The sequence below is a fragment of the Dryobates pubescens genome, chromosome 33, assembly GCF_014839835.1.
Source record: "Dryobates pubescens isolate bDryPub1 chromosome 33, bDryPub1.pri, whole genome shotgun sequence".
In the NCBI taxonomy this organism is placed as follows: Eukaryota; Metazoa; Chordata; class Aves; order Piciformes; family Picidae; genus Dryobates; species Dryobates pubescens.
Window position 1 is genome coordinate 1448776 of NC_071644.1, and position 20814 is coordinate 1469589.

The 20814-nt window shown below is 59.6% G+C and overlaps 1 protein-coding gene across 1 annotated transcript in view; it reads left to right on the plus strand.

Annotated features, from left to right (window-relative positions):
* The window catches only part of EIF4G3 (eukaryotic translation initiation factor 4 gamma 3), a 167287-nt gene that overhangs the window by 94370 nt on the left and 52103 nt on the right, over positions 1 to 20814 (plus strand). Inside the window, exons 14-17 of the mRNA XM_054175939.1 lie at positions 1231 to 1480; positions 6681 to 6814; positions 9245 to 9370; positions 10999 to 11109. Of these exons, the coding sequence (XP_054031914.1) occupies positions 1231 to 1480; positions 6681 to 6814; positions 9245 to 9370; positions 10999 to 11109 (621 nt within the window). The remainder of the gene's footprint in view (positions 1 to 1230; positions 1481 to 6680; positions 6815 to 9244; positions 9371 to 10998; positions 11110 to 20814) is intronic.

A 20814-nucleotide genomic window follows, 5' to 3' on the forward strand; every position in this document is an offset into this window, starting at 1 on the left:
GAGGGTTGAGCAATGCAAGGAAATCAGAAGCATCCCAGTGCTGGTTTGCAGGCCAGGGAGCAAAGGACAGCAAATTTCTCCTCTCTGTGCTTCCTCCATCCTCTGGTGCTGGAGCTGTGTCTCCTGCAGCTCCCAGGGTTTCACCCAGGCTGATTTTTCAGGGTCTTTCCTTGCAAAGCCTGCCAAAAGCATTTTAGGATGCAGTGCTCTCAGGTAGGGAGGAGAAAGGATCAAGAGTCTCTCCCAGAGGTTCCCCCTCTGAGCCTCTCCTTTGTTTAGCACTGAGGTTTCTCCCAGCAGGTTCCTGCTGCCTGCTCTGCATGCAGAATAAAGCTGTGTCCTTGGAGAGCTCTGGGCTGAGCAGCCAGGGATCCAGGAGCTCTTCTGCCTGCAACAAAGATGCTGAAATCGTGGCTCCCTGTCCCCTTCACTGCACCCTGCTGCAGTTAGCAGCACACAGTTAGAGGCAGGACCCCCTTCAAGGTGGCAGCAGGGCAGGAGAGCAGCCAGGCTGTCTTTCCAGGCTGGAATTGCACTGTAAGGCTGAACAGTTCCTTCCAGCCCATCCCAGTAGCTCCTGCAGACTTCGCAGGCAGCACAAAGTCTTGCCTGGTGCAGCATTAATCATTGCTGGGTCACCTCTGGGGATGAGCTGATCAGGGGTGCTGGGTGGTGGTCATGGAGCTGCTGAACATCACAGGATCACAGAACTGGGCTGGGACCTCTCCTCCAGTCCAACCCCCTGCACTCAGCAGGGACATCCCCAGCCAGAGCAGGCTGCTCACAGCCCCAGACAGCCTCACCTGGGATGGTTCCAGCTATGGGGCAGCTCCCACCTCTCTGGGCAGCCTGGGCCAGGCTCTCACCACCCTCAGGGGCAAACATTTCTCCCTTCTCTCCACTCTCAGTCTCCCTCTTTGAGTTCCAAACCATCCTCCCTTGGCCTGGCACAGCAGGCCCTGAGAAAAAGCCTCTGCCCAGCTTTCTGCTCAGCCCTTGAAGCACTGCAAGGCCACCAGAAGGTCTCCCTGGAGCCTTCTCCTCTCCAGGCTGCACAACCCCAGCTCTCCCAGCCTGGCCTCCCAGCAGAGGGCTTCCAGCCCCCTATCTTCTCCGTGGCCCTGCCCATGTCCTGCCCCAGGCAGAGTCCCTGTGGGTGGCTCAGTGAGGAGCTGCCTGCCCTGCCTTGGCCCCGGGCGGCGTTAACCTCTCTCTTCCCTCCGCGCTCAGCCCCAGGGAGAAGAGGAGCTTGTGGGTGACAAAGTACTTGAATCCGAGCAGGAGAAAATGAGCCCTGGCTTGCAGCTGGAGAGAGCCTGCCCTGGGCTGCAGAAGGCAAAGGCTGTGGAGGAGAATGGGGAGCAGGAGGCAGAGCCTGTGCGCAACGGCGCCGAGAGCGTGGCGGAGGGAGAGGGAGCCGAGGCCAACTGCGGCTCCCCGGAGAGCTCCAGCGACCTGCCCCTCTGCCACTACAAACCAGGTAACCCCTGCCCCAGGCTCTGCAGCCCCACCTGCCCCTCTGCCACTACAAACCAGGTAACCCCTGCCCCAGGCTCTGCAGCCCCACCTGCCCCTCTGCCACTACAAACCAGGTAACCCCTGCCCCAGGCTCTGCAGCCCCACCTGCCCCTCTACCACTACAAACCAGGTAACCCCTGCCCCAGGCTCTGCAGCCCCACCTGCCCCTCTACCACTACAAACCAGGTAACCCCTGCCCCAGGCTCTGCAGCCCCACCTGCCCCTCTACCACTACAAACCAGGTAACCCCTGCCCCAGGCTCTGCAGCCCCACCTGCCCCTCTGCCACTACAAACCAGGTAACCCCTGCCCCAGGCTCTGCAGCCCCACCTGCCCCTCTACCACTACAAACCAGGTAACCCCTGCCCCAGGCTCTGCAGCCCCACCTGCCCCTCTGCCACTACAAACCAGGTAACCCCTGCCCCAGGCTCTGCAGCCCCACCTGCCCCTCTGCCACTACAAACCAGGTAACCCCTGCCCCAGGCTCTGCAGCCCCACCTGCCCCTCTACCACTACAAACCAGGTAACCCCTGCCCCAGGCTCTGCAGCCCCACCTGCCCCTCTGCCACTACAAACCAGGTAACCCCTGCCCCAGGCTCTGCAGCCCCACCTGCCCCTCTACCACTACAAACCAGGTAACCCCTGCCCCAGGCTCTGCAGCCCCACCTGCCCCTCTGCCACTACAAACCAGGTAACCCCTGCCCCAGGCTCTGCAGCCCCCCCTGCCCCTCTACCACTGCAAACCAGGTAACCCCTGCCCCAGGCTCTGCAGCCCCACCTGCCCCTCTGCCTCTCCCCTCTGGGGGCTTCCAGCACCCCTGTGTCCTCCCCGTGTGAGGAGGGCTGGTTCCAGGGGGGCTGCTGAGCCATTCTCTGGTGTCCAGCTCCAGCACCCAGCAGGTTCAGGGACACCTCTCTGGGGGGCACAAGGGGAAAGTTGTTTTTCTCTTGCTGCTGGTAATGAAGAGAAGGGGAAATGCCCAATTCTGTGCATGGATTGCCTCTGGGGGTGCTGGCTGCAGCACAGTGGAAATGGGGGAGAATTGGTTCCCCTTTGATCAGCAGCTGGGAATGAAATTCCATGTAAGCAGAGATCCCTGAAGGGGCAGAGAGTGGCTTAGGTTGGAAGGGACCTTAAAGATCCTCTACTCCAACCCCCCTGCCATGGGCAGGGACGCCTCCCACCAGCACAGGCTGCTCAAGGCCTCATCCAACCTGGCCTTGAACACCTCCAGAGAGGGGACAGCCACAGCCTCCCTGGGCAGCCTGTGCCAGAGTCTCCCCAGCCTCACTCTCAAGAATTTCATCCTGCTCTTCAATCTCAATCTCATCTTTCCCAGCTCAAAGCCATTGTCCTCATCCTTGTCCAAAGCCCCTCCCCAGCTGGAAGGCTGCTCTAAGGTCTCCCTGGAGCCTTCTCTCTACCAGGCTGCACAGCCCCAGCTCCCTCAGCCTGTCCCCACAGGGGAGGTTTTCCAGCTCTCTGATCATCCCCATGGCCTCCTCTGGAGCCTCTCCAGCAGCTCCAGGTCCTTCTTGTGCTGGGGGCCCCAGAGCTGGAGGCAGTGCTGCAGGTGGGCTCTGAGCAGAGCAGAGCAGAGGGGCAGAATCCCCTCCCTGTGCTGCTGCTCTCCCTGCTCTGGCTGCAGCTCAGCACTCAGCTGCCTCTGGGCTGCATGGGCACTGGAGCTGATGATCTGTAAGGTCCCTTCCAGCCTTAGCCATGCTCTGACTGCAGTGCAGGCTCACAGGAAGCCATCCTTGCCCTGCTGGCCAGGCACTGGAGATGTTCTGCCTGAGGGCTGGGTTTGTCCTTTGTTAGGACACTGCATGTGCAGACCTGAGGCTCTCTGAGCTCACCCCACTCAGCCAGACCGTGAGGCTGACTTGACTCTTGCTTGCTACCCATTTTATAAAGGCTTTTTTTATGACCAAATCAGTCGTTTTCTGAAGAGCTCAGACACCAGAGGAGACAAGAAAAGGAGGAAGGAGGAAAAAGGAAGGAGAAAGGGAGGAAGAGCCTGGAGGAGGAGCAGCACAGCCCCACAGCGCAGTTCCGCCTCGGGGGTGGCTTCAGCCCTGCTTTGTTTGACAAAGCCCTGAGCTGCTTTGCTGTCATTAGTTTAATACTGACTCTTGTTAGGGGCAAAGGCAGAGGCCTCTTGCTAGCTCCCCACACACTTAGGGTAGCTTTAGCAGCTCATTAGTTGAGCACATCCTGAAGTTAATCCCCAATTCATCTCTCCGACACGCTCGGCGCGTTCAGAGCCAGCCCGCTTGGATCTGGGCTGCTCTGGGTCCATCCCATGGAACACTGCACACATTGCTCTTGGCTGCTGCAGGCCTGACCTGGCTGCTTGCTGCAGCAATCCTCCATCTCAGCTCTGCTCTTCTCAGAGAGGAGCTTCTTGCCTGTTGGTTGAGCACAGGAGGAGCTGTGTGTTTGATCCTGGTCTCCTCTCCCTGGGGATTCCACCTGCCTGGGACACTGCCCAGCTGCTTTTTACCTCCACACAGCTCCTGCCCAGGAGCAGGAAGCTGTGGATCTCAACTGTTTCTTCTTGCTGTCAGTGCTTTTCCAGGGAAAACTGGAGGGTGTGTGGCCCTGGGGATGGGCAGCTGGGCAGGAGCCCTGGCTGGGGCACAGAACCATTCTCTGCACCTCTTCATCCCCAGGCTCTGTCAAAATGAAGCTGCAGAAAGAGCTAAGAATGGTGATGACTTCTGTGCATTTCCACATCACTTGGGCTGGGGTCCTGCCTGTGGCCTTGGCAGGGATGAGGGTGTGAGAACCCAGAGGCCTACAGCTGTTGATCAGGGACTGAAATAACCAAACACAAAACTTGAACAGCAGCCCTGAAGGGCTGGGTGCAGGCAAAGCAGCTGTCTGGCAGCAGGGAAGCACAGAGGTGACAGCTCATACAGATCTTCTCCTCCAGATCAACCCTTGCCACCTGCTCAGGAGCCACAGTACTCTACCTGCCTGCTGAACAAGTCCCTTCCCAAGTCCAGACTCTTTGGGTGGCAGAGCAAATCCTCTCCCTAAGCTACCAGATGCTTGCTGCAGCTTTGCAGTTTGATCTGCACCAGGCAGGCTTCTCTGCTCTGAAGTTCTCCTGCCCAGGCAGCCCTCTGGGAAAGGAGAAGCTGTAGGCACAGAACCAGACTGGCAGCTTGGAAAGGACCCCAAGGTTCATCTGCTCCAACCTTGCTGGGTGCTGGTGGAGTTGCAGGGAGCTGGCCCAGCAGCCTGGCAAGCTGAGGCTCCAAACTGCCCGGTGGAGGAGACTCCACCACCTCCCTTGGGAGGTGATTCCAGTCTCAGTTTCCTTGGGAGCTGCTGGCAGAGTCTGGCTGTGCTCATGGGGAAACATTTCCTGCTGGGGTGCAATGGGAATGTCCCCAGCAGTGGCTTGTCCCCACCCCCCCTTGTCTTTTCCATGGACTCCTTGGGAAGAGGGAGTCTCCATCCTGCTGGGAGCCTCCTTTTGTGTCCTGGTCCATGGTCAGAAGGTTCCCCCTAAGCCTTCTCTTCTCCAGGCTCAACAGCCTCAAGGTTCTCAGTGCTTCCTCCCCACAGAGCTGCTCCAGGCCCCTCAGCTCCTTCAGAGCCTCCCCTGGACTCTCTCCAGCAGTTCCCTGTCCCTCTAGAGCTGGGGAGCCCAGCACTGGACCCAGGACTCCAGATGTGGCCTCAGGAGGGCAGAGCAGAGGGAGAGGAGAACCTCCCTTGCCCTGCTGCCCACACTCTTCCTCATGCACCCCAGGAGACCATTTGCTTTCTTGGCCATGAGGGCTGGCTCCTGGTGGACTTCTTGTGCTCCAGCACTCCCAGGTCCTTCTCCACAGAGCTACAATGGTTAGAAAGCACAACCAAGCTTTGGACAAACTCTTCCAGCATTCTCCTGGCCTTTCTCTTGGCTCTTTCTAGCCTGTCCACATCTGTTTTGTACAGCAGGGCCCAAAAGTGCAGGCAGAGCTCCAGGTGTGGCCTGACCAGCCCTGAGGAGAGCAAGACAATGACTCTGTCTCTGCTGGTGCTGCCCTGTTGGTGCAGCCCAGCTTCCTGCTGGCTTTCTGTGCTGCTGCAGAGCATGGCCTGTGCTGGTGTCTTCTCTTGGTTCCCACCAGGGTTGGTTGGTAGAGACTTGGAGCTTTCCCATTCTATCCCATTTTCAAAGGAAGCTCTGAGTGTGTGTGCTGCTCCCTGCTCCTCAGCTCTGCTTTGCTCACTGCCTGCTGGAGACCTGCAGAAGAGTTACAGAATGCTTTGGGCTGGCAGGGACCTCAAAGCTCATTCAGTTCCAACCCCCTGCCATGGGCAGGGACACCTCCCACCAGCCCAGGCTGCTCAAGGCCTCATCCAGCCTGGCCTTCAACACCCCCAGGCAGGGGACAGCCACAACCTTCCTGGGCAGCCTGTGCCAGAGTCTCACCACCCTCACACTGAAGAACCTCCTCAGCTCCACTCTAACCCTGCTGTCCCTCAGCTTCAAACCATTGTCCCTTGGCCTGGCTCAGCAAAAGTCTCTCTGCAGCCTTCCTGCAGGATCCCTTCAGGTCCTGGCAGCAGCTCTGAGGTCCCCCTGGAGCCTTCTCCTCTGCAGGCTGCACAGCCCCAGCTCCCTCAGCCTGTGCTCCCAGCAGAGCTGCTCCAGCCCTGGGAGCATCTCTGTGGCCTCCTCTGGCCTCCCTCCAGCAGCTCTGAGTCCTTCTGCTGCTGGGGACAGCAGAGCTGGAGGCAGGATTGGAGGTGAGGTCTGAGCAGAGCAGAGTCCAGGGGCAGAATCCCCTCTGCTGCCCTTGAGCACCTCCAGGCAGGGGCATCCACAGCCTCCCTGGGCAACCTGTTCCAGTGCCTCCCCACCCTGGCACTGAGTTCCTGTGACACAGAAGCAGAGACTGAGCTTTCACATCATCACCCAGCAACTGGGAATCATCCCCACCTCATTGTGTCCCAGGGGGGTGAGAGGCAGAGCTAAGAGGAGATGTCACAGGTTAGAAGTGGCCTTGGTGATGAGTTGTGTGTGTGGCTGCTGCTGCAGCCTGCTGCCCACCACTGATGTCCTCTCCTCAAAATGAAGGTAGAGCCCAGTCCAAAGTCCCCAGGCAGCCCTGGAGCCTTTGTCCCCTTTGGATCTCAGGCACCTTCTCTCCTTATAGAGCAGTGGAAGCCCCTGGACCCAGAGGGCAAGAAGCAGTACGACAGGGAGTTCCTGCTGGACATCCAGTTCCTGCCTGCCTGCATCCAGAGGCCTGAGGGGCTGCCTCCCATCAGTGATGTGGTCCTGGACAAGGTGAGAGGAGAGCCCATCAAACAGGTAAGTGCAGGAGGGCAGTGCCAGCCCACACCCCAGGGGCATGCTTCAGGCCTGGGCTGCTCTGCTGCTGGGCTGGGGAAACCTTTGGCTGGTCATGGAGTTGTAGAACTGTTTGGGTTGGGAAAGGCCTCTGAGATCATCCAGTGCCACCTCCAGCCCTGCAGCACCATGGCCACTAAACCATGGCCCAATGGCACCTCACAGAACTCCTCAGACAGAGGCTTGGTGTCCAGTGAGTGGTCACAGGTGGGGTGGAATCTGGAGCACTTCCCATGGGCTGTGCCTGGAGGCATACCAGCTGGTTATTGACAGCTGGGGTGGTAGAGCCATGGAGAGCTGAGGGTGGAAGCAAAGCCAGGCTGAGCAGAGAGCTGATGGCTTTTGTTAGAGCAGCTCTATACAGAATCACACAGAACCCCTGACCCCCAGCATGGAGTGGCTGGAAGGGACCCCTGTTGCTCAGCCAGTCCAACAGCACAGTGCAACAGCAGGGCACCCACAGCACCCTGCCCAGCAGCACAAGGGCCAGGGGGGAGTTGGAAGCTCTCCACACCAGGAGACTCCACAGCCTCTCTGGGCAGCCTGCTCCAGGGCTCAGCACCCTCACACCAAACAACTTTCTCCTCCTGGCTTCCAGTTTGTGCCCTCTGCCCCTTATGCTGTCCCTGGGCACCACTGAGCAGAGTCTGGCCCCAGCCTCTTGCCCCCCACAGCTCCTTTAGCCCTTGCTGAGCATTGCTCAGCTGCCCTCTGGGGCTGCTCTTCTGCAGGCTCTCAGCCCCAGGGCTCTCAGCCTTTGCTGCTCCCAGAGCTGCTCCAGGCCCCCCAGCAGCTTCAGAGCCTCCCCTGGACTCTCTCCAGCAGTTCCAGAGCCCAGAACTGGACCTAAGTCTCCAGGTGTGGCCTCACCAGGGCAGAGTAGAGGAGGAGGAGAAGCTCCTTGCCCTGCTGTCCACACCCCAGGAGGCCATTGGCTTTCTTGGCCATGAGGGCTGGCTCCTGGTGGACCCCTGGTCCTCCAGCACTCCCAGGTCCTTCTCCACAGGGCTGGAATGGTTAGAAAGCACAGCCAAGCTTCAGGCAGCCCCTTGGTTTAGGTCTGAAGCAGTTGGGTGACTCTTTATGAGCTGATCTAATCAAAGGCCTTCAGAAGCTGCTCTCTGCAGATGCTGGCTGGTTCCTCTCCAGCCTCATCAGAGCTGATTTGCTCTGCTGTGTGTCTGCACTTCCTGAGGCAGTTGTTATTGCTGGCACCAGCACCTCATTCTCCTCTCAGTTAGAGCTCTGCAGTTCATTGATTTTGGTGTAACCACCTCAGTCATGCTCTGAAGATTCAAGGCCAGGGGATCCTCGTGCACAGCAGCATTCCCACCCTGGATTTCAGGGCTTGGCACAGGCAGCTTTGCTCCCAAAAGGATTCTCATCCCCCTCCCAGTTTGCCATGGCTGCCTCTCACTGCTCTGTCTGCTCTGCAGCTCCCTGTGCTCTGTTGCCCAGCTGCCTCCTGAACACAGGAGATGTTTGTTGGAGGGCAGGTGGCAGCTGTGTGATCCTGGAGCAGGGCTGTCACATTCCTTTTGCACCAGGGCTCAGCTCAGTGGGATTTCATCCTCCAGAAGCCCTGCTCAGCCTTGGAACGTTGCTGAGCTCAGCCTGCTCCCTCAGTAGCCACCTGTGGAAGATGCATTTTAAATCCAAAGTGTATTTTTACAGAAACAGAGAGTCATAAAGGTTGGAAAAGGCCTCTAAGGTCATCCAGTCCAACCAGCAGCCCACCACCACCACGGCCATCAAACCCTGGCCCCAAGTGCCATGGCCACAGGTTTCAGGAGCACCTCCAGGGATGGGGACTCCACCACCTCCCTGGGCAGCCTGTGCTAGGCTCTGTTCTTGCAGAACAGAAATTGTTCCTCATCTCCAACCCAAACCTCCCCTGGCACAATTTCAGGCCATTTCCTCTTGCCCTCTCTCTTGTGCCTTGGGAGCAGAGCCCAACCCCCACCTGGCTCCAGCCTCCTCTCAGGGAGTTGTAGAGAGCCAGAAGGTCTCTCCTCAGCCTCCTCTTCTCCAGGCTCAACACCCCCAGCTCCCTCAGCTGCTGCTCCCCAGCCCTGTTCTCCAGACCCTTCAGCAGCTTTGTTGCCCTTCTCTGGACCTGCTGCAGCCCTCAGTGTCCTGCCTGGAGAGGAGCTCCCAGCTGTGCCCAGGGCTGGAGGTGCAGCCCCAGCAGTGCTGTGTGAAGCTTTGTGGTGAACGTCTGCTGGGAACGTGGCTGCCTGGAGCCTTGCTGAGCTTGTTGGAAGCTTTGCTCTGGGTGTCCCAGGTGGTGTGCAGAGCTGCAGGGAGGTTGGTGGCTGCAGCCCTCACTGAGCAGCTGCTCTCTGTGTGTTCTGCTCCTGGCTGCAGGTCAACCAGCCCAAGCTGCCCCTGCGGACCCTGGACCCCCGGATCCTGCCCCGAGGCCCTGACTTCACTCCGGCCTTCGCTGACTTCGGGAGGCAGACCCCGGGGGGCAGAAACGTTCCTGGAAGTGTGAGTCTGTCCCACCTTGCTCCTCTCCACACTGGCCTGAAGGCTGGAGAAGGCCTTGGGCCTCTGCTGCTGCTGGTTTGGGGAAGAGCTGTGAGGGTGATGATCTCTCCATCCTCACACCCTGGGCCTCTGCTGCTGCTGAGGTGGTTCTGGTTCGGTCCAGATGTGAGAGTGATGTTCTCTCCATCCTCACTCAGGCTCTGCTGATGCTGAGGTGGTTCTAGTTTGATCCAGTTGCAAGAGTGATGTTCTCTCCATCCTCATGTCTTGGGCCTTTGCTGATGGTGGTTCTGGTTTGGGGATGAGCTGTGAGGGTGATGTTCTCTCCATCCTCACACCCTGGGCCTCTGCTGGTGCTGAGGTGGGTCTGGTTTGGCTAGGGTGAGGTGTGAGGGTGATGTTCTCTCCATCCTCACACCCTGGGCCTCTGCTGCTGCTGAGGTGGGTCTGGTTTGGCTAGGGTGAGGTGTGAGGGTGATCTTCTCTCCATCCTCACACCCTGGGCCTCTGCTGGTGCTGAGGTGGGTCTGGTTTGGCTAGGGTGAGGTGTGAGGGTGATCTTCTCTCCATCCTCACACCCTGGGCCTCTGCTGGTGCTGAGGTGGGTCTGGTTTGGCTAGGGTGAGGTGTGAGGGTGATCTTCTCTCCACCCTCACACCCTGGGCCTCTGCTGGTGCTGAGGTGGGTCTGGTTTGGCTAGGGTGAGGTGTGAGGGTGCTGTGTTGTTGGCTGCCAGGGCGCAGGCAGGTTAGACACAGGCTGTGGATGTTTGGAACTGGTTTTAAATGGGTTTGATCTTTTCCCTGTGTTCAAGAGGGGTGGAAGCACATTTCCACACTGAGGGCCTGGCAGTGGCAGGTGTGTGAGCACAGGTTTGTGGTGGAGTGAGCTGCTGTGGGGGTGTGTGGCAGGAGCAGGGCTGTGTGGAAGCTGCCAGCAGGGCAAACGTTTTGCTGACCCAGCAGAGCCTTCGGCCGCGCTCGGCCCTGCTGTCTGTGCATCCACATCTTGCTTCCCTCACTTCATTCCTGCTTTTCCTGCCTTTTCCTCTGCTTTGCTCTTGCTTTCTCTTCCTCTCCTTGTGTCTGGCTTTGCCCAAGCTCTGAACTCTCTCTGAGTGTTGCCTCCTTGCTTTCTCCATCCCTGGTCGTCGGGGTCGCCCGGCAGCCCCAGCTGGAGGAGCAGTCCTTGGGTGCCCATCCATCTGTCAAGACACACCCATAGCAGCCATCCAGATGCATCTAATGACACTGCCATCATTTCTCTTTCCAAACTGCTGGTGCCAGAAGAGGTCCCTGAATGCCCTGGACTTCCACGCACGCAGGCTGCCAGGAGGCTCGGCGGCAAACCCGGCGGCGCTGAGCTGATGCAGCCTTTCTGCCTCGAGAGCGGTGCCAGGGCCACTGCCCCGCTCCTGGGCGCTCTGTGGCCACCCCTTGGAGCAGCTTCAGGGCTGTGCTTCCCCTCAGGGCACCCTCCAGCCCCACAACGCTGTTGGAGGTGGACGTGGCTTCCTGGAGGCGGGACTTGCAGGCCGTCCTCTGGGGCCTGCCGTGCAGCCCTGCTCCGGGTGTCCCCAGCCCCCGGGCCCCTGGGTAACCTTCCTGTCACTCTTTCTCTTTCTGCAGGCCTGCAAAGTGCAGAGCAGCCCTGGATTGCCCTCCCTGGCTCGCTGTGGGTCCCCAGCATGCCCTCTCTTGGTCTCGCCTCACCCCCCATTGAGGAACCTGCCACTAGGGGTAAGCCAATCCCCCCCCTCCCCCCCAGCTCCTTGCACCTTTTTGTAGAGTTGTCTTTCTCCCCTCCCCTCCCCTGCCCCCTCCCCCCCCAGCTGTTGGTAACAAAAGCCTGGCAGAAAGCTTTACAAAAAGGTGCAACCTCCTCCAGAACAAAGAGGAAACCAGACTTGCATTGTACCCCTCCAGGCAGCCTTCAGTGGTGGGTGGGACAGCACCAGCTGAGGGCATGCTGGGACCTTGGCCCGAGCGGCACCGCGAGGGCTCTGCACTTTGCAGCCCTGTGGAAAGGGGGAGCCAAGGTAAGTGCTGCCCTGCCCTGCCCACCGGGCACCAGCTCATTGCCCATCCCACCCCGTGCTGCAGAGCTGCCCCTGCCTGCCTGCTGCTGGGGAGGGCTGCAGGGGAAGGTTGGTTACAGAGCTCAGAGAGCTGCTGAGGAGAGCTGCAGGGGAAGGTTGGTTGCAGAGCTCAGTGAGCTGCTGAGGAGGGCTGCAAGGGAAGCTTAGTTACAGAGCTCTGCTGCCCCATGAGCTGCTGAGGAGGGCTGCAGGGGAAGGTTGGTTACAGAGCTCTGCTGCCCCATGAGCTGCTGAGGAGGGCTGCAGGGGAAGGTTGGTTACAGAGCTCAGAGAGCTGCTGAGGAGAGCTGCAGGGGAAGGTTGGTTACAGAGCTCAGAGAGCTGCTGAGGAGGGCTGCAGGGGAAGGTTGGTTGCAGAGCTCAGAGAGCTCCTGAGGAGGGCTGCAGGGGAAGGTTGGTTACAGAGCTCAGAGAGCTGCTGAGGAGGGCTGCAGGGGAAGGTTGGTTGCAGAGCTCTGCTGCCCCATGAGCTGCTGAGGAGGGCTGCAGGGGAAGGTTGGTTGCAGAGCTCAGTGAGCTGCTGAGGAGGGCTGCAGGGGAAGGTTGGTTGCAGAGCTCTGCTGCCCCATGAGCTGCTGAGGAGGGCTGCAGGAGAAGGTTGGTTGCAGAGCTCTGCTGCCCCATGAGCTGCTGAGGAGGGCTGCAGGAGAAGGTTGGTTACAGAGCTCAGAGAGCTGCTGAGGAGAGCTGCAGGGGAAGGTTGGTTGCAGAGCTCTGCTGCCCCATGAGCTGCTGAGGAGAGCTGCAGGGGAAGGTTGGTTACAGAGCTCAGAGAGCTGCTGAGGAGAGCTGCAGGGGAAGGTTGGTTGCAGAGCTCTGCTGCCCCATGAGCTGCTGAGGAGGGCTGCAGGGGAAGGTTGGTTACAGAGCTCAGTGAGCTGCTGAGGAGGGCTGCAGGGGAAGGTTGGTTACAGAGCTCTGCTGCCCCATGAGCTGCTGAGGAGGGCTGCAGGGGAAGGTTGGTTACAGAGCTCAGAGAGCTGCTGAGGAGAGCTGCAGGGGAAGGTTGGTTACAGAGCTCTGCTACCCCATGAGCTGCTGAGGAGGGCTGCAGGGGAAGGTTGGTTACAGAGCTCAGTGAGCTGCTGAGGAGGGCTGCAGGGAAAGGTTGGTTGCAGAGCTCAGTGAGCTGCTGAGGAGGGCTGCAGGGGAAGGTTGGTTGCAGAGCTCAGAGAGCTGCTGAGGAGAGCTGCAGGGGATGGTTGGTTACAGAGCTCAGAGAGCTGCTGAGGAGAGCTGCAGGGGAAGGTTGGTTACAGAGCTCAGTGAGCTGCTGAGGAGGGCTGCAAGGGAAGCTTAGTTGCAGAGCTCTGCTGCCCCATGAGCTGCTGAGGAGGGCTGCAAGGGAAGCTTAGTTACAGAGCTCTGCTGCCCCATGAGCTGCTGAGGAGGGCTGCAGGGGAAGGTTGGTTACAGAGCTCAGAGAGCTGCTGAGGAGAGCTGCAGGGGAAGGTTGGTTACAGAGCTCAGAGAGCTGCTGAGGAGAGCTGCAGGGGAAGGTTGGTTACAGAGCTCTGCTACCCCATGAGCTGCTGAGGAGGGCTGCAGGGGAAGGTTGGTTACAGAGCTCAGTGAGCTGCTGAGGAGGGCTGCAGGGAAAGGTTGGTTGCAGAGCTCAGTGAGCTGCTGAGGAGGGCTGCAAGGGAAGCTTAGTTGCAGAGCTCTGCTGCCCCATGAGCTGCTGAGGAGGGCTGCAAGGGAAGCTTAGTTACAGAGCTCTGCTGCCCCATGAGCTGCTGAGGAGGGCTGCAGGGGAAGGTTGGTTACAGAGCTCAGAGAGCTGCTGAGGAGAGCTGCAGGAGAAGGTTGGTTACAGAGCTCAGAGAGCTGCTGAGGAGGGCTGCAGGGGAAGGTTGGTTACAGAGCTCTGCTGCCCCATGAGCTGCTGAGGAGGGCTGCAGGGGAAGGTTAGTTACAGAGCTCAGAGAGCTGCTGAGGAGAGCTGCAGGGGAAGGTTGGTTACAGAGCTCAGAGAGCTGCTGAGGAGAGCTGCAGGGGAAGGTTGGTTACAGAGCTCAGTGAGCTGCTGAGGAGGGCTGCAGGGGAAGGTTGGTTACAGAGCTCAGTGAGCTGCTGAGGAGGGCTGCAGGGGAAGGTTGGTTGCAGAGCTCAGTGAGCTGCTGAGGAGGGCTGCAAGGGAAGCTTAGTTGCAGAGCTCTGCTGCCCCATGAGCTGCTGAGGAGGGCTGCAGGGGAAGGTTGGTTATGGAGGGCTGCAGGGGAAGGTTGGTTGCAGAGCTCAGTGAGCTGCTGAGGAGGGCTGCAGGGGAAGGTTGGTTGCAGAGCTCTGCTGCTCCCTGAGCTGCTGAGGAGAGCTGCAGGGGAAGGTTGGTTACAGAGGTCTGCTGCCCCATGAGCTGCTGAGGAGGGCTGCAGGGGAAGGTTGGTTACAGAGCTCAGTGAGCTGCTGAGGAGGGCTGCAGGGGAAGGTTGGTTGCAGAGCTCAGTGAGCTGCTGAGGAGGGCTGCAGGGGAAGGTTGGTTACAGAGCTCTGCTGCCCCATGAGCTGCTGAGGAGGGCTGCAGGGGGAGGTTGGTTACAGAGCTCTGCTGCTCCCTGAGCTGCTGAGGAGAGCTGCAGGGGAAGGTTGGTTACAGAGCTCAGTGAGCTGCTGAGGAGGGCTGCAAGGGAAGCTTAGTTACAGAGCTCTGCTGCCCCATGAGCTGCTGAGGAGGGCTGCAGGGGAAGGTTGGTTACAGAGCTCTGCTGCTCCCTGAGCTGCTGAGGAGGGCTGCAGGGGAAGGTTGGTTACAGAGCTCTGCTGCCCCATGAGCTGCTGAGGAGGGCTGCAGGGGAAGGTTGGTTACAGAGCTCAGTGAGCTGCTGAGGAGGGCTGCAGGGGAAGGTTGGTTGCAGAGCTCAGTGAGCTGCTGAGGAGAGCTGCAGGGGAAGGTTGGTTACAGAGCTCAGAGAGCTGCTGAGGAGGGCTGCAGGGGAAGGTTGGTTGCAGAGCTCTGCTGCCTCATGAGCTGCTGAGGAGGGCTGCAGGGGAAGGTTGGTTACAGAGCTCAGAGAGCTGCTGAGGAGGGCTGCAGGGGAAGGTTGGTTGCAGAGCTCTGCTGCCTCATGAGCTGCTGAGGAGGGCTGCAGGGGAAGGTTGGTTACAGAGCTCAGAGAGCTGCTGAGGAGGGCTGCAGGGGAAGGTTGGTTACAGAGCTCTGCTGCCCCATGAGCTGCTGAGGAGGGCTGCAGGGGAAGGTTGGTTATGGAGGGCTGCAGGGGAAGGTTGGTTACAGAGCTCTGCTACCCCATGAGCTGCTGAGGAGGGCTGCAGGGAAAGGTTGGTTACAGAGCTCAGTGAGCTGCTGAGGAGGGCTGCAGGGGGAGGTTGGTTGCAAAGCTCAGTGAGCTGCTGAGGAGGGCTGCAGGGGAAGGTTGGTTATGGAGGGCTGCAGGGGAAGGTTGGTTGCAGAGCTCAGTGAGCTGCTGAGGAGGGCTGCAGGGGGAGGTTGGTTACAGAGCTCTGCTGCCCCATGAGCTGCTGAGGAGGGCTGCAGGGGAAGGTTGGTTATGGAGGGCTGCAGGGGAAGGTTGGTTGCAGAGCTCTGCTGCCTCATAGGCTGAGAGGCTGTCCAGGCTCTGGCAGAATCAGAGGTTGTCTTCTCATGAAGCATGGCAACCCCCTGTGTGTGCACTGCCTGCCCACCTGGTCATGCCCCCTCTGCTCAGGCCATGCCCATCACCCACCCAGCCCCCTCCTCCTCCTCGCCCTGGGCAAAGCTTTCCTCACGCTGAGAATCTTTGTTTTGCTGCCTTGGCTTTTGTCTCCATTTCCTCCTCCTGGCTCAGAGCTGTTGTGTGACTGGCTGTAGAACTAACCACCACTGCCTCCAGCACAGGGGGGCACGGCAGAGGAGGAGGTGCTGCTGAGGGGAGGTTAGAGGAGCCCAGAGGTGCAGGCACAGAGGGTTGGAGGGCACTGCTCTGTCCCCGTGTGCTGACACAGGATGCCTCTGCTCTGTACCTCCTTAGAAGCACAGAATCACAGCATGGTCTGGGTTGGAAGGCACCTCCAAAGGTCATCTGCTCCAGCCCCTCTGCAGTCAGCAGGCTCATCCTGATCAGGTTGTCCAGAGCCCTGTCCAGCCTCACCCTGAATGGCCTATCACCAGGCATGGGCCCCAGCCACCTCCCTGGGCAGCCTGCTGCAGGGTTCCAGCAGCCTCCTGGGGCAGAACTTGTTCCTCACAGCCAATCTCAATCTGCTCTGCTCTGCTTTGAAGCCATTGGCCCTGGGGCTGGCCCTGCAGGCCTTTGCACACAGTCTCTCTGCAGCCTTCTTGCAGCCCCTTCAGGCACTGGCAGGCTGCCATTAGATCTCCCTGGAGCCTTCTCTTCTCCAGGCTGAACACCCCCAGCTCCCTCAGCCTGGCCCCAGAGCAGAGCTGCTCCAACCCCCTGAGCATCTTTGTGGACCTCCTCTGGTCCTGCTGCATTAGAGGTGATGGAAACCTTCCCAAGAGCTGATGGAAGCTCAGATCACCTCTGCCCTTGAGCTGTCCTGGAAGGCAGAGTCACTTCTAGCAGCTGCCCTCAATTTCCCCTTCTGCCTTTGAGGCCTGTTGTGAAGGGAGAAGCAGTTCTGTGACCTCTTGGGTGGCTTGGGCCTGGCAGTGGAAGCAGAGGGTTGAGCACCAGGGAGTACTGAGCTGCTCTGAGTCTTCATAGGGCCATAGAATTGTTTGGGTTGGAAAAGGCCTCTAAGGTCACCCAGCCCAACCAGCAACCCAAGACCTCCATGGCCATTAAACCATGGCCAGAAGTGGTCATGGAGCAAGCCTCCTGCAGTCCTCTGCACCTCCTCCTTTCTGCCTTGCTTTCCCCCCCTGCCCCTGTGGGCAAGAGGCCATTCAGACTGCTGTGGGGAATCTGGTGAGCACCTCCCAGTGCCACCCCACTGCAGGCTGCCCCACTGCCATGGCAGGCCCTGCAGAGCTGCTGTTGCTCAGAACCATGGACTTGAGAGTTGTTTGGGTTGGAAGAGCCCTCTGAGCTCACCCAGTCCAACCAGCAGCCCAACCCCACCATGGCCACCAAACCCTGGCCCCAAGTGCCATGGCCACCTGGAACACCTCCAGGCATGGGGACTCCACCACCTCCCTGGGCAGCCTCTGCCAACCCCTGACCACTCCTGCAGAGCAGAAATCGTTCCTCATGCCCAACCCAAACCTCCCCTGGCACAATTTCAGGCCCTTTCCTCCTATTACCTGAGACTGTGGAGAAAAGACCAACCCCCACCTTAAACACCTCCAGGCATGGGGACTCCACCACCTCCCTGGGCAGCCTCTTCCAACCCCTCACCCCCTCCTTGCAGGGAAGAAATTGTTCCTGATGTCCAACTGGGTTGCAAGGAGGAGGCTGGGAGCAAGCTCAGGCACCTTCCACTTGTCCCCCTCTGAATCTGGGGGCAGACCCTCCCCACATTCCCTCTGGTTTCAGCCCTGTGCTGTTTCCTTGCCCCTTCGGAGGAGGCCTCTGCTGGCTGCTCCTGCAGCCTGAGCAAACAGCTGGGACCAAATTTGTTCTGAGATACCAAAAGCCACAGCCCTGAAGGGAGGCCTTGTGCTTTCAGGGCTCTTGGAGGTCTGAACTCACAGATCCACAGAGGGCTTGGGGTTGGAAGGGACCCTCAAAGGTCATCAAAGATGACCTTTGAGGGTCCCTTCCAACCCCAGGCCCTCTGTGGATCTTGTCCAATAACGACTCCCACTGGCTCAGGCTGCCCAGGGTGACATCAAATCTGCCCTTGCTGGCAGCCAGCTGTGAGGAGGCTGTGCCATGGGCCATGCTGCCCCTCAGGAGGTGGCCCAGGCCCCTCCTGCCAGGGCAGTGGTCACCTCCTGCCCCACGCTTGAGCTCTGCCGAGCCTGCGCCTTCCGTCTGGACCCGGCCCCGGGGCAGCCTGGGGCTCTGTCCTCGCCTCTCACAGCCTGGCCACCCCTGGAAGGGCCTTGAGAAGAGGGCTGGGGTGGCTCCAGGTGACCTTTCCTTGGCTTTGCCTCATTTCTGGGGGAAAATGAGGCCCAAATGGTTTGGCTTGCAGGGCAGGCTGCCCGGCCAGCTGCGGTTGGCAGGCTCTCCCTGGGCCAGGAGGGGTGTGAGGAGCTCTGGGGGTGTGTGGCTGAGGCTGGGGCACTTTCCCCTTGCCTTGGCTGGCTGCTTTTGGCAGCTGGAGGGAAGATGCTCCCCTGCATGTGTGCAGTGTGGGTAGAACCTGAGCAGGGCTGTGTGGAATTGCATCAGAGCAGAGGGGCATGGCTCAGCACAGGGCTGTGCTGTGTCCTGCTGCTGGAGTTGATGGAAGGCTCTGGGTGGGGGCAGAGAGGAGCCATAGGGAAGGATCAGCAACTGGTTTCATTGAACCATTGAGGTTGGCAAAGCCCTTCAAGGTCATCACTGCAAGCATTACCCCTGCTCCACCAACACCACCACCAAGCCATGGCCCCAGGCACCACAGCTCCACAGCTTGCCAACCCCTCCAGGGGTGCTGACTCCAGCAGCTCTCTGGGCAGCCTGGGCCAGTGCCTCAGAACCCTGCCAGTGCAAAAGCCCCAAGCTGCTAATGTCCAGCCTCAGCCTAAACCTCCCCTGTGCAGCCTGAGGCCAGCCCCTCCTGCTCCATCTCCAGCCACCAGTCAGGGCAGTTGCAGCTGGAGCCTTGCAGCCTGTGCAGAGCACCAAGAACTTCTCCCTCTCCAGCAGCCCCCAACACAGAGCAGCTGCCTCCACCTGAGGGACCTCTTAACCCAGGGCTGCTCTTGTTTCACACAGCTCACCTCTCTTTCCAGCCAGCCATGAAAACCCCAGCACTGCACCCCCAAGCAGAGAAACTGCAGCAGCTCCCAGCCCCAGGCAGCCAGGGGCTGGACTCTGAAGTCCAAGCAACCAGCAGAGGGCCAGGGGCACCTCCCTGGGCAGCCTGAGAACCATTTCAGTCCTGCTGTGCAACCTAAACCTCCCCTGGTGCAGGCAGAGGCCATTCCCTCTTGTTCCATCACTGCTTCCTTGAGACACCAACCTCCACCTCACAACAACCTTCCTGCCAGGAGGTGTGGAGAGCCATTGGGGTTGGAGTGCCAGGACAAGGGGCAGTGACTGCAAGCTGGAGGAGGGGAGACTGAGACTGGAGATGAGGAAGAAGTTCTTTAGAGGGAGGGTGGGGAGACTCTGGCACAGGTCACCCAGGGAGGCTGTGGCTGTCCCCTGCCTGGAGGTGTTGAAGGCCAGGCTGGATGAGGCCTTGAGCAGCCTGGGCTGGGGGGAGGTGTCCCTGCCCATGGCAGGGACTTCAAAGGGTTTGAACCCTTCTTGTGCTGGGGGCCCCAGAGCTGGAGGCAGTGCTGCAGGTGGGCTCTGAGCAGAGCAGAGGGGCAGAATCCCCTCCCTGTGCTGCTGCTCTCCCTGCTCTGGCTGCAGCTCAGCACTCAGCTGGCTCTGGGCTGCCAGGGACCACTGCTGGCTCCTGGGCAGTTTGTCCCCAGCTGACACCCCCAAGGCCTTCTCCAGGCTGCTCTCAGCCACTCCTCACCCAGCCTGGGTTTGTGCTCAGGATTGCCCTGCCCCAGCTGCAGGACCTTGCCCTTGGCCTTTTGACACACTTGGCACTTCTGACATCATCTTCCTCTGCTGAAGCCCAGAGGAGAGCTCCAGCAGTGCTGCTGTTGGTTTGCTCCCAGCAGTGCCACTCAGAGCCAGGTCACAGGGACAATGTCCTGCCTGTGAGGAGCATTTTGGGTTCTGAAGTGCAAACCCAAGTCTGGGACTGGTGGATGACAGCAGAGCCACCAGCTGAGAGCCCTCTCCTCCTGTCTTGGGTGAGGCTGCCTGAAGAACTGAGAGGGTTTTGCCTCTCTGCTGCTCACTGAAGGCCTTTGTGGAGCACAGGAAGGTTTTCAGGGCTCATCCTTCACCTGGAGGCTGCCTCCTGCCCACTGAAGAGATTCATTAGTGCTGTGGAGAGGAACAGGGCTTGCTAATGGGGCTTGGTTGCTGTGCTAATTGCTACCTTGAGGTTGGACCTTTCTAATGCAGGGCTTCACAAAGATGAAAGTGCAGGGGAAGAGGAAAACCCCTGCCAGCATCTGAGGCCTTCAGCCCTTAATCAGAAGGCCCTGGAGGATGGAGAGGGAGTCTGGGGGTGTCTTGAGTCCTGACACTTGTGCAGCTGATGACAAACTCCCCACTTCCAGCAGCTTCATCCCTGGTTTGCCTGGGGGACTGCAGAGGGATGCTGGCTGCTGCCTCAAGCAGCCTGCCCTGCTCCTCCTCCTGTCAGACCACAGAGGCTGACCCATTGCTGGCAGGAGCTCTGCTGCCACCATGCAGGAGCTGCACTGAGGCTCCATTCTGAGTGTTTTCTCTCACTCCTGTCTCAAAGTGGCTCTGTTGGAAGTGATCTCCAGTGAAGCTTCACCTTTTTGGCAGAGCTTCTAATGTAGTGTTACCTGATGGCTTGGGATGGGACCCTGGGAACAGCTGCAAGGCTTTCCTTAGTCATGAGGGGATGGAACCATGGAATGGCCTAGGATGGAAGGGACCTCAGAGATCATCTCCCCCAACCCCCTGCCATGCCCAGGGACACCTCTCAACCAGACTCAGCTGCTCAAGGCCTCATCCAGCCTGGCCTTGAACACCCCCAGGCAGGAGGCAGCCACAGCCTTCCTGGGCAGCCTGTGCCAGAGGCTCAGCAGCCTCACACTGAAGAACTTCTTCCTCAGCTCCACTCTAACCCTGCTCTGCCTCAGCTCCAAACCCTTCCCCCTTGGCCTGGCTCAGACCCCCTCAGCAAAAGTCTCTCTGCAGCCTTCCTGCAGGATCCCTTCAGCTCCTGGCAGCAGCTCTGAGGTCCCCCTGGAGCCTTCTCCTCTTCAGGCTGCACAGCCCCAGCTCCCTCAGCCTGTGCTCACAGCAGAGCTGCTTCAGCCCTGGGATCATCTCTGTGGCCTCCTCTGGCCTCCCTCCAGCAGCTCTGAGTCCTTCTTGTGCTGGGGACAGCAGAGCTGGAGGCAGGCTTGGAGGGTGAGGTCTGAGCAGAGCAGAGCCCAGGGGCAGAATCCCCTCTGCAGCCCTCTGCCCACCCTGCTCTGGCTGCAGCCAGCACACAGCTGCCTGAGGGCTGCAGGAGGCACTGCTGGCTCCTGGGGAGCTGCTCAGCACCCAGCACCCCCAAGTCCCTTTCTTCGAGGCTGCTCTCAACCCACTCAGCACCCAGCCTGGATCTGTGCCTGGGGTTGGCCTGCCCCAGCTGCAGGACCTTGCCCTGGGACTTGTTGAACCTTGGAGAGGACTTTGCTGTGAGGTCTCAGGTGGCTTCTGGTTCCCTTTTGGTCAGTCAGGTCCAGTTCTGT